The 12,449-nt window shown below is 45.6% G+C and overlaps 1 protein-coding gene across 1 annotated transcript in view; it reads left to right on the top strand.

The window, feature by feature from the left end:
• The first annotated feature begins 2,538 nt into the window (after positions 1-2,538).
• The window catches only part of LOC134456065 (zinc finger CCHC domain-containing protein 2-like), a 114,647-nt gene continuing 104,736 nt past the window's right edge, over positions 2,539-12,449 (top strand). Inside the window, exon 1 of the mRNA XM_063207499.1 lies at positions 2,539-3,564. Coding sequence (XP_063063569.1) covers positions 2,779-3,564 — 786 coding nt within the window. The 5' untranslated portion in view covers positions 2,539-2,778. The remainder of the gene's footprint in view (positions 3,565-12,449) is intronic.

The raw sequence follows: 12,449 nt of genomic DNA, 5'->3' as shown, positions 1-12,449 counted from the left end.
GTTGATATTTGTATTTTATTGTTTTGTAACTCCCTATAACCTTTCAGAGTTGTTTTTACTATTCCCACTTCAAATACAGTATGTCTTCATGTAAGAGCACGAGTCATTCCCCGGTCATTGCACTGTCACAGGGGTTGGACTGCTGAGGCTTACTGTTTGTTTTTCGCCCGCTCACTAGCAATCTGATACCTAGTTGCAAGTTGATAAACCACTAAACCCATTTCTAGAAACGTCATTTTAATGTTGTCAAAAATCAGACTTGGTCTGGCTTTAAAAGAGCATCTGGGATCACTTTCTGTCTCCTAAATGCATTGGCTGGAGATCCTGTTGGGGAGGACCTGGCAGGTGAAGCATGTCATATTTGAACATAACAACCTATCAAGCCAATCATAACAACCAAAGGAACGCCTGCCAACCGGCCGGCCAAATGCTGGTGAACTTTCAGTTTGGCTGATAGTAAAGACTAACTTACCAGCCACTTTGACCCATTAGTGAGTGTGTGTTTGGTTAGTAAGATGAACATCTACTAGCCATTTTGACTAATGATGAAATAGGTTAATTTAGATCCCTGTAACCAGTTATCATCTATACTCAGTGGATGAGGTGGCTGATGGTGAGCCTGCCATTGCCATCCGTATGCTCCAGTCAGTTTACACAGAGATACTGTTGCTTGTTAGACCGTCTCTGGTTTACATCTCTCTCCACGTTACGGTACGCATGGACCCAGTGTTCTGGGAGACCATTATTGTTGTTGCCATGGTAACCCATGACCCATGGTGACCCATGGCTGTGGGGCCATTAAGTCAAATATGGACAATGGCTGTCCCAGTGGGGGCAGACATGTGTTTCATGTGCTGGACTTAAGATCACTTTCATCAATGGCTGAAGTGTCCTTGAGCAGGGCAGCTAACCCCACATTGCTCCATGGCCTGAAACCATCACCCTGCACCTAAAATAACAAAGTCACTTTGGAGAAAAGTGTCAGCTAAGTGTAATGTAATAAAATGGACTAAGTATGAAGAACAACATTGGTACCAACCTGTCATCAAGAAAGAAACTGTCATGAACTCAGTTCAGCTGGATGCCAAGCTGGATGCTTCTACTTCCAAAGCTTTTCTTTCCCTTCTACATTGTTTAAAAGCTCACACGGCGGTGCAAAGACCAGGTGAGGTGAAGAGCAGAGCAGACCTGTAGAAGGATACCGTGTCTGAGTACCTGCCCCCCTCCTCAGTTAGAACATGTCTGAGTACCTGCCCCCCTCCTTAATTAGAACATGTCTGAGTACCGGCCCCCTCCTTAGCTAGAACATGTTTATTGTTTCGTATTTAACATGATGCTTCTATTAGTTTGTCCGAGCCCCTGTGACAGATTACGAACACCTGAAGCCTGTTCTCACAACTCCCATTTGTCAACTGTCGGTTCCCTCTGCTGTTTGAATAAATAATGAAAATGTGACTTGAATGTCTATTATCTCTGCTTTTGCATTTTTGTATTGCAAACATTTGTGTTTGTAAACTGGATTTAGTGTGATTTAATCCGAGAAACATCTGACTGCACTCTCCCATATGCTGCTGTACTTGCGTCAATGTAGGAATGAAATCTTATCTTATTCAGTTAAGTTTCCTTTTCCAGTGGAACACCTTGTCCTGGTGTCATTACACAGTACTGAGATTAACACATAATGATATTATGGGACTACTTCTAGTTTATTGTGACGATCTGCATTTGTGTTCATGTTGAAGTGCATGTATGCAGGGATGCCAATTTATGCTTCTGCCGGTGGATGCTTTCCGCATAAACTCATTCATCTAAACTCACTTAGGAATGATATGAAAAACAAATTATCTGGTTATGCTTAATTATCATCACATGGCATTCAGCATGTGGCGTGCACATGGCGTCATTGTATCTGTGTAGCGTCGTCACCACCAGCAGCATATAAAATGTAAGCAGTGTGAACGAACATAAATACAACTTCTGAAAGAAAAGTGTGGTGGCAAACAAAATAGGAGATATTACTCATTCACATTCAACTGATAACAAAATTGGCACATCTGCAGTATTTCTCAAATGCGACCGACCTGATGTAAATAGTAAACAGGCCAGGTCCTTTTTTTTAATTGAATAAAGACTCTGATACAAAAAATAGAATCAAGTATACAGATAACAGCTATACATCCACATCCTAAATGTAGCAGGATTATCAGTAAATGTGGAAGAACAGGCCAGGTCCACAGCTTCTTGGCAGGTGAGAAATAACGCAAAGTGTTTGACCACACGAGGGCGGTGTCTCACAGCACAGACCCATACAATATGCAATGACATTTAAGTTTCGTTTATCACGTGTAGTGAAATATAACACTACTAGTCTCTTGGAATGATAACAACCATAGAGCCAGTCGTGAATCCAGAATGTCGGCTGGGCATAATGTCAAGCTATATATTATTATTATTTTTTTTAATTCAATACGCATATCTGGGGAGGCGTAGGACCCCGCGCGCCGAGTCACCAGAACGCCGACAGAGGAATGGAGGAGGAGCCAGTCAATGATTGACGGGAGATCTCAGGGCAGAGTGGAGTGGTTGTTGAGTAAGCGGTAAACTCTTACTAAAGCGAGCTACGTCTTCTACCGATTGTCACTGTGACTGTTTTAAAAAAACATAATCGTTCAAGGCTGTTCTTGACGTTGGAATACCGTTGACTGTGAGTAGGACGAGAAAACGATGCATTTTGACCCTTGATTTTTGCGTATCCTTACCGTTCGTCCAGAGCTGATAATGCCTAAAATGAAGCTGCCCATACGAACTGGGGAGGAAGAGGGTGAGGATGAAGAGCAAGAGCAAACTAAACAACATATCCCAAGGTCTGTCTCTCCTTCGACTTTTGAGAGATATCACGGATCTTCAGGAGAAGGATATCCTTCAGGTTTGAGCAAGGAAACTGTCTTCGAATGGTTCGGCTTACATCTAAACTCCGCCAAGCGTATTGAGTTCATGTATGGGTTGCTACATATGTGCCAGCCGCTGGAGCTCCGCTTTTTGGGGTCCTGCCTGGAGGACTTGGCGAGGAAAGATTACTACGTTCTCCGGGACTGTGAGACACGGGCTAACAGTCCGAGTGATATGGGTCTTTTGTCAGACGTGATAGACCCTGTCGTGCGGTCCAAATTGCTAGTCTGGCTGTCCCTCCTGGGATCTGATAACAGGGAATGTGCGGGGATACTGTTTCGCATTTTGAACCATGTGGATCCCGCCCTGTACTACAAAAACTATGGCCTTCCTATCTCTGGATATAGGGACCCACCTTGCATACCATTTCACACCTCGTGCGAGGATGGGGACGTGTTCGGTAACGGGAGATCCGAACAGGGTTGCAGGCCGCTGGTGGAGACAGGACTAGGGGCTGGACTTCTGGAGCAACTGGCATTGCTGTTCACTATGGCTTCGCTACACCCAGCCTTTCCCTTTCACCAAAGGGAAACTCTCCGCGGTCAACTGGAAAAAGTAGAGCTGGCTATTCGAGAGCAAACTAAAGTTCTGCATACACAGTCCACTAATAGCCAGGTAATAACCAACCGCACACACGAACATAATTGCTGAACGTTACCTGATTATAAATGCGTGCTTCTGTATCACACACAATGCATCCTACCTCAGTCTGACAGGCGCTACAGGCGCTAGCCCGCTAACTTTTCCCAGTTCGCTAACCTTGGGAAATGTTTGAGCTGGCTAACTTGCTACCTACAGGTTAGCTCTAGTGCTCAAGTAGACTCGTAGCCGTGGCCTATGTAACAACTACGGAGTTCCCTTGTGTCTTCTCAGTTAAACTTACATTTCAGGGAGACCACTAGGACTAACGTTAATACATTTTTCTTAACTCAATTTTTTTAAAACTTAAGAACTTGAATTTAGTTCTTATTCCCTCACATCACCTACATCAGGGGTATTCAATTAAAAGGGCCAGTTTTTCACATTCCCTCCAGTGAAGGGGCCGAACATAGCATCTGACTCTGAGCAGCACGGTGTCTGAGGTTAGGGTGCGAAACAAGCAGATGGCTTTCCAGACAGAACACATTGGCTTCTCTATTTCTTAGTAGCCTTAAGGTGGTCTGTTCATGACACTGTTTTACAAGTAGATAAGAGTTCACTCTCATGTGAATGCATAGTAGAGATATTCCCATCCTGAAGTGTTAGTGATCGCAAATTATGCAAGACCACAGATAGCACATATTTGTTTTCATTTTCTTCTGACCTGATCGGAGGCCAGAACCTTGCCATCCAAGGGCCGCATCTGGCCCCAGGGCCTCCATTTGAATAGCCCTGACCTACATGGTACTGCAGTTCGATTCCACCCATCGCTGATGGTGTTGTATCAGTGTTATCCCAGTCAAACATCAATTTTTGCACCACGTCCCAAACCAGGAGGAGCGTATTATCGAATGGATAGCCCATTGGTCCCTCATCGTGACCTTTCTGTCAGCCTCAAAAGTTATCCAATTTTAAATTGATGATATTCAGATATTTCATTCGCCATTCATGTTGTCATACAGTAGAACCAATGAGTAGAACACTAGTCCTACCCCTACATTCCACAGAATCCACAGCCATTCGCAGCATGCAGACCAATCAGCACTGTGACCTGGTGGCCAGGATATTCACCTTCTGTTTGGGTCAGCTGTAGCAAATACTGTAGGCTACTGTTAATTATACACCATGCCCATCCCTCCGTTTCTAACTGCATTTAACTACACTTAATTTACTTCCAACTACATTTAATTTACTTCCATGGGTGGATTCCAATCTGCGGACTTCCGTCCTCCTTCGCTCAGTTGCCTGCCTGTGACCTCATGATGATGTCACTGACGACAGAAATTTAATTCAATATATTGCAAAATCACAATTCTAATGTAATTTTCTCACTTGCAAACGGGATGGTGACTGAAAAAAAGTTCACCAAAAGTTGTTGTGGCTAGGCTGACAGCTGGGAAAGTTTTTTTTTTTTTCTCCACGGAGGAGGGACCAGGAGACGGGGCGAGGCCACAAGCACAAGTGGAGGACGGGAGTGTGCATATTATTCTGAAAGGCATTTTTTTACCTCCCAGAAAATACACATTTTCACATTTTATTAACCTGGGCGTCACTAACTTCGTGTCAGATTAAAGGCATTTTAACACCTCCGTGGTGAGTGGCTACTTGAAGCGGGTGCACACATTTCTTAGCTGATTGTGCAAGCCCCAGGGCAGGACAAAGAAGTCATTTGGTCTTAATCAGCTTGCATTGCAATGACGTTGCAAATGTAACTGAATAACTAGCCTGAAACAGAGCAACGCAATGCCACAGGCTCAGTAGCCAAAGTGACTATATATGCAAACGCCCCCCACCCAAAAGCATGATGTTAAATATTATGAAAACAGTACAGCATAATAACATAATTTTCTGTGTGCTGCAGTATGATTAGCATACAGTTGATGTGAGAGAGAGCTTCTATTCACTTTGTATGGGCCTTTACAACACCTCCAGTTTGAGACTGAGGGCTGGCCGTAGGGCCCCCGTTGAGAAACTCTATGTTGGATGAACCAGTAGTCGTGTCATGACGGTCAGTGGCCGTTGTCATCACAAAATAGGCCTAACCTCTTGCATCACAGAGTCGTAGCCTATGTAAATATTATAAAAAGACCTGTAAGCTTAAAACAAAATGTTGCTGCAAGTCAGGAAAGTCCTCTGTGTCAACACATGTTTACTATGAAAGTGAAGGTGGAAGTGAAAGCCCACCTGGGAAACTCCAACTCCCGTTGTCATTGTGACACAGCACTCCACAGCACACAAACATGCCTCACCCGTGCAAGGGGGCAGCCCCCAATGGCGCCCCAAGGGAGCAGTGTGGCGGGAGTGGACGGTACCATGCTCAGGGTGCCTCAGCCAAGCCCACCGGGGCACCCGGGCCCAAGGAGAGAGGGGGCCAAGAATTGGGTCCCCATTGCATTTATTGGGTAAATGGCCCTTTCAGAAGACTTTGTCCTGGGTCCTGGAAAAGCTGTCATCGGCGCTGACCTCAGTCACGGTGGCCAACCTGGCGAGCCAGGAGTTGAACTGGCAACCTTTTGGGCCCCCTAGTCCCAGGAGTCGAACTGGCAACCTTTGGCCCCCCTAGTCTGAGGGGGCCCGTAGTCTAACTGCAATCCATGTAGGACTATGGCACTCTGAGGCAGCTTATTTTCACCCTATCATATTGTTTTCATTAGTGTGACTGAGGTGTTCCTGCGCAGTCCTGCCCCTCGGGTCTCAGACTCGCCACCTCCTCGTTAACGTCGCCACCTCCTCGTTAACGTCGCCACCTCCTAGTTAACGCTCCAGTTCGGGCACAAGAGGCACAGCACCATACCGCTGAGCTAAAGGAACAGTTCGATAGCTCAGCAGTATCATGCTGTATGAGGCTTCTGGACAGGAGGGAGGTTTACTAACGTTCCACGCCACACTACTGAGGCTTCGGGACAGGAGGGAGGTTTACTAACGTTCCACTAGGCCACACTCTGCTAGTTGTATTGAAGCTTCGGGACAGGAGGGAGGTTTACTAACGTTCCACTAGACCAGTGTTTCTCAACAGGGGTGCCGGGGCACCCTGGGGTGCCGCGGGCCCCCCTCAGGGGTGCCGCGGGCCCCCCTCAGGGGTGCCGCGGAAACGTGGCTGATAAATAAATTATGTAATATAATACATTTTTGTCTAAATTGGTAAGTTAATGCTAGTCAGTGGAATCTTTTATCTGCCATTTTTGCACAATAAAGTAAATGAAGAGTTCAGATGCAAAACCCTCTAACTCCATTTCTGAAGACCTGCACTTCTATATTTTTAGAGAACCCTGTTGTTGGTTTGGTTTACATTCATGTACTTGATAATACATGTAAATAGTTATATTACATCAACAAAATAATAAAATGTGCAATTTTGATAGCTTTGTATTAAATAAAAATGAATTAAGATTATTTTCTGAAAAGGCACTTAGGGGGTTTTGCATCTGAACTCTTCAAATATAGGTCGCCCCAGTCAGCTGCAACTTTGAACGTAGGTCGTGTGACGTCTCAAATGTGTTACTTTTCTAAGCTTTTGTGGTATTGGATGCGATGCCATGTTATGGCTTATTGGTTTGGGGTGCCTTGAAATTTTTCATGAACTGTAAGGGTGCCTCGCCTAAAAAAAGGTTGAGAAACACTGCACTAGACCACACTCTGCTAGTTGGCCTCCGCTACATTGACATCATAAAGCCGTGACAGCAGCTGGCCCATTTTGGATTCTTTGAGTACGAGTGAATATAACCGCACCAGGCACAGTGCTACTTTACGGGCAACACAGGCAACAGTGGCTGGTTTTGTGTGTTGTGTCAGAGAGGGTGGTGAGTGGCGAGGAGTGGGAGGGTGAGGGTGATGGTGATGGTGAAGGGAATGTTGGTCCCCATTGAAAGGCATGGGGGAGGGGGAGGGGGAGGGTGGTGGGCGGTGAGGATGGGGATGGTGAGGTTGGTCCCCATTGAAAGGCATGGGCCCCTTTTCAGATTTAGGAAGAAAGGAAATCCGCACACTGTTACTGCTCACCGATTTATTGAACACAACGTTTCGACCTCAGGCGGTCTTCGTCAGGTAACAGTGTGCGGATTTCCTTTCTTCCTTTACGCACGTTTGTTTGATCCAGCACCTGTTTTACTGGATGTGCGCGCATCACCTACACCCCTTTTCAGATTTACCTTTTCCATGCTGCCTGCAAATACCTTGTCTCATAAAACATGAAAGGCAGCAGCGCAGTGCAGTGAGGGAAGTTGTCAACGGACTGACACACAACCCCGTCCCTGCCTGGCTGGCTGACGGGGACTTGGATTACAGTCACCCCCCCCCCACCCACACACACACACACATACATCTCACCCTCACCCCACATCACCCTAACCCCCCCCCCCCCCCCTCATCCTTACATAGGCTAGCATTCCAGGCTGCATTCCAATATGCGACCTTGCTTCCTCCACTTGTGCTTGTGGCCTCGTCCCGCCTTCTGGCCCCTCCTCCGTGGAGAAAACAATAAAGTTTCCCGGCTGTCAGCCTAGCCAAAACAACTTTTGGTAGACTGTTTTTCATTCACCATCCAGTTTGCAAATGAGAAAATGACTTTACAATTGAGCTTTTGCAAGATATTGAAATATAATGCTGTTGACAGTGATGTCATTATGACATATTACTTCCTGGTACAAGGCCACAAGCACAAGTGGAGGAGGCAAGGTTGCATATTGGAACGCACCCACAGGCTGCTGTGCCGGTGCCGATGTGGATGTGGATGTGGTAGCTGAAGGAATCCCACCCCGACCTTGCGGAGCGGACGGCGCGCAAGTGGCCCGTTATAGACCATGACTCGTTTCTGGTTGCCCGCCGCCTTTCCAGTTATTATTATTAGCCGCCCCTAGCATTCCCCCCTCACTATGTGTGTACACGGCACGACAAAACCACAAGGTTTTAGTGTTAACTACACACAGGCATGCACACAATAAAAATATTGTTTAATTAATATCACTGTGATAAAATAATTCTGTTCTCACAGAACTGAGCCCACATTTTTAGTTACCAGTAAATTATTGTAACAGGTTTTAGTACCAAGCTAATATTATATTTTAGTACCAGTGTAATAATATGATCATAAAAATAGCACAGCAATAAACTAATGTAAGACTGATGCCTCATCTGTATTATTGTTAGCCACTCAGCATTCTTCCATCATAAGGTAACAAGGTACACTACACTACAGCATGACATCATAAGGTAACAAGGTACACTACACTACAGCATGACATCATAAGGTATCGGGGTGTACACTACACTACAGCATGACATCATAAGGTATCGGGGTATACACTACACTACAGCATGACATCATAAGGTATAGACTACACTACAGCATGACATCATAAGGTATACACTACACTACAGCATGACATCATAAGGTATACACTACACAACAGCATGACATCATAAGGTAACAGGGTACACACTACACTACAGCATGACATCATAAGGTATCGGGGTGTACACTACACTACAGCATGACATCATAAGGTATCGGGGTATACACTACACTACAGCATGACATCATAAGGTAACAGGGTATACACTACACTACAGCATGACATCATAAGGTAACAAGGTACACTACACTACAGCATGACATCATAAGGTAACAGGGTATACACTACACTACAGCATGACATCATAAGGTAACAGGGTACACACTACACTACAGCATGACATCATAAGGTAACAGGGTATACACTACACTACAGCATGACATCATAAGGTAACAGGGTATACACTACACTACAGCATGACATCATAAGGTATCGGGGTGTACACTACAGCACCACAAACCCTACAAGTGTATGGGGCAGTCGTGGCCTAATGGTTAGGGAGGTGGTCTTAAGATCAGAGGGTTTGACTTTGTAGTCATGTGATAAAACAGTAGGCCAATGATACAATAACAAGTCAGTCATATATTTGAGATTTTTGCGTCCGTCTCCTTAGAAGAAAAAAAAGCATCTGCACTGAAATCAATCTAGCTCAGGACCTTTACTGCCAAACGGACTACAGCCTCCGTCTCTGGATTTATCCATTTGTCCAAAATAATGTACTAACTCCAAGGTGTTATTCTTACAGTATGTGCAAAATTAATGATCCAAAACCATATGCCTCCAAAACCATATGCCAATGACATCTCGTCACAGCCGTGTTCACAGAAGACTCCTCTGTTTTTAAAGTTGACAGAAAGAGGGTTGCAATGTAATGTAGCCGACTCACACACACACACACACACACACACACACACACACACACACACACACACACACACACACACTGATGTTATCGTCCTCTTCCCCAGTCCCCAGCGGATCTCCAGAAAGGCGATTGCCCTCACTGGGCTATTATTAGCTTAGCTAGCCTGTAGCCTGTAGCCCCATGCTGAATTGGCCCCTTAGCTAGCCTGTAGCCCCATGCTGAATTGGCCCCTTAGCTAGCCTGTAGCCCCATGCTGAATTGGCCTGTAGCAACCCAATGTAAGTAAGCTGCCGGATGTGAGTGCCCGGATATCCGCCCGAGTATTTACGTCTATTTTACCTCAGCTACTCGATTTCGGCCGTGTATTTACGACAGTTTAACCTCAGCTACTTGATTTCGGTCCGATTTGAGTCTGACTGAAGATGGAAGGGACATAGGCCTAGGTGCCGTGCGTAAAGAGCCCACAGCAGCACATCGCCGTTTCGGCGACACCAGAGAGTTCCTTGATCTCCCAAATCAAAAGAATAGGCCCGGTGACCAATAACATCAAAATAATAAAACAATAAATAAAATGAAATAACTTAAAACCGAATTGATTTGGGTGTGAAAATTAAACTGTCTCAACCGGGCACCCAAAGGGAATCCATCAGAAGATAACGGCGTGACTTTCTCGTCGACATTAGGCCTATTTTGTTTTTATTATCCAGGAGGACTGAGCTGAAAACTGCAGCAGTCACCTTGTACAGTTCTAGCTGCTCTGAAGCACGTGCGTGTCTAAGCAAATCATCCTGCCCATTCGCAATGTTAAATAAAAAGTTTCGCACAAGACTATAACCTAAAATTTACCCAGTCTTAATGTAGCTAGCACTCGGGAAGTTTCTGAGTTTTACTCCTTACATTAGTGAAACATAACATCAGGATATCCTACCAGTTAAAAGAATATCTGGGCATAGCCTTCTCTCTGAGTTAGAAAACAGCAGCTATGCCGCATATTGTGTTGTTATTATTTGGTGGTGCAAAATCAACACGCGAAACCATGCCGCTTATTGTGCCATTATTATTGGTGATGCCGAAACAACAAAGCCAGATTGGTGACTAGAGCCTGCCTAGTAGCCTACATTTAGACATAGCCTACTCATTTGATTGTGCCACGCAGCCTACATTTAAAAGTGTCAGTGCAGAATTAAACTGGGCGCTGAATATAAATATTGGAGTCATTCTCCCTCCGTGTCTATACAGTCAGAGGCGCGCGCGCACGCTCTTACTTCTGTATTATATGAAAATATCCTAAAACGGTCACAACATCAGAGGACCTTCGTGGTGGAGGATACTTGCGGCGGGGGCCGAGACCGAGTTGTTACGAGACACTCTAATATTATTGAAGGGACAGACCATGCTCGATACTTTACCCGGTCTAAATGTAGCACTCGAAAAGTTATGCCGCATATTGTGCAGATTATTTGGTGATGCCAACAACACGCAAAACTAGGCACATTGGAGACTACAGCCTATAATTTAGACATAGCCTATTCATTTGGTTGTGCTACGTAAACATAAGTGTCTGTACAGAATCAAACGGGACGCTGAAATATTGGAGCCAGTAACTTCGTGTCCGGTGGATATTGAGCAGATGTGTGCGCGCGCGCACAACTAATTTCTCTCCCATCTCTTTGCTCATCAAACCTCCGATCTCCAAAAAGACACGGGCACTCAGGATAGCCTAACTGTGAGCTGTTTAAATAATGTGATGCACGTTCTTCATGACATAGCATGGTTTGGCCACCCTAAATTCAACATGACTGCACTCGCACATATCGTGTAAACATCCATTATGGAATTGTAACTCTTAATGTGCAAGTATTAGATATGAAAAAAATATCCTAAAACGGTCACAACACCAGAGGACCCGTGGTGGTTTGGTGGATAATTGTGGCGGGGGCCGAGGCCGAGTTGTTACGGTAGGCTACAATCATATTATAGAAGGGATAGTCAGGCGACACAGCGCGACTCACATCGGGCAGCTGTGGTACCGCAAAGCATTCCTGATGGTGGAAATGAATGCAAATGCATGGAAATACTCGGGCGGATATCCGGGCACTCACATCCGGCAGCCTACTTACATTGGGTTGCTACATGGCCCCTTAGCTAGCCTGTAGCCTGTAGCTCCGTGCTGAATTGGCCCCTTAGCTAGCCTGTAGCCTGTAGCTCCATGCTGAATTGGCCCCTTAGCTAGCCTGTAGCTCCATGCTGAATTGGCCCCTTAGCTAGCCTGTAGCCTGTAGCCCCATGCTGAATTGGCCCCTTAGCTAGCCTGTAGCCCCATGCTGAATTGGCCCCTTAGCTAGCCTGTAGCCCCATGCTGAATTGGCCCCTTAGCTAGCCTGTAGCTCCATGCTGAATTGGCCCCTTAGCTAGCCTGTAGCTCCATGCTGAATTGGCCCCTTAGCTAGCCTGTAGCCTGTAGCCTGTAGCCTGTAGCCTGTAGCCTGTAGCTCCGTGCTGAATTGGCTCTGTGCTGAATTGGCTCCGTGCTGAATTGGCCCCGTTTCTCACACAGACAGATGTGTGCTGCTCAGCGTCAAACTCAATTAGAGGGAAACAGATTAGACCCACAGCATGTTCTGGACGGCTCAGTCATTTGCCTG

The sequence above is a fragment of the Engraulis encrasicolus genome, chromosome 9 (assembly GCF_034702125.1).
Source record: "Engraulis encrasicolus isolate BLACKSEA-1 chromosome 9, IST_EnEncr_1.0, whole genome shotgun sequence".
NCBI classification, from domain to species: Eukaryota; Metazoa; Chordata; class Actinopteri; order Clupeiformes; family Engraulidae; genus Engraulis; species Engraulis encrasicolus.
This window is presented reverse-complemented; position numbering and strand designations above follow the sequence as displayed.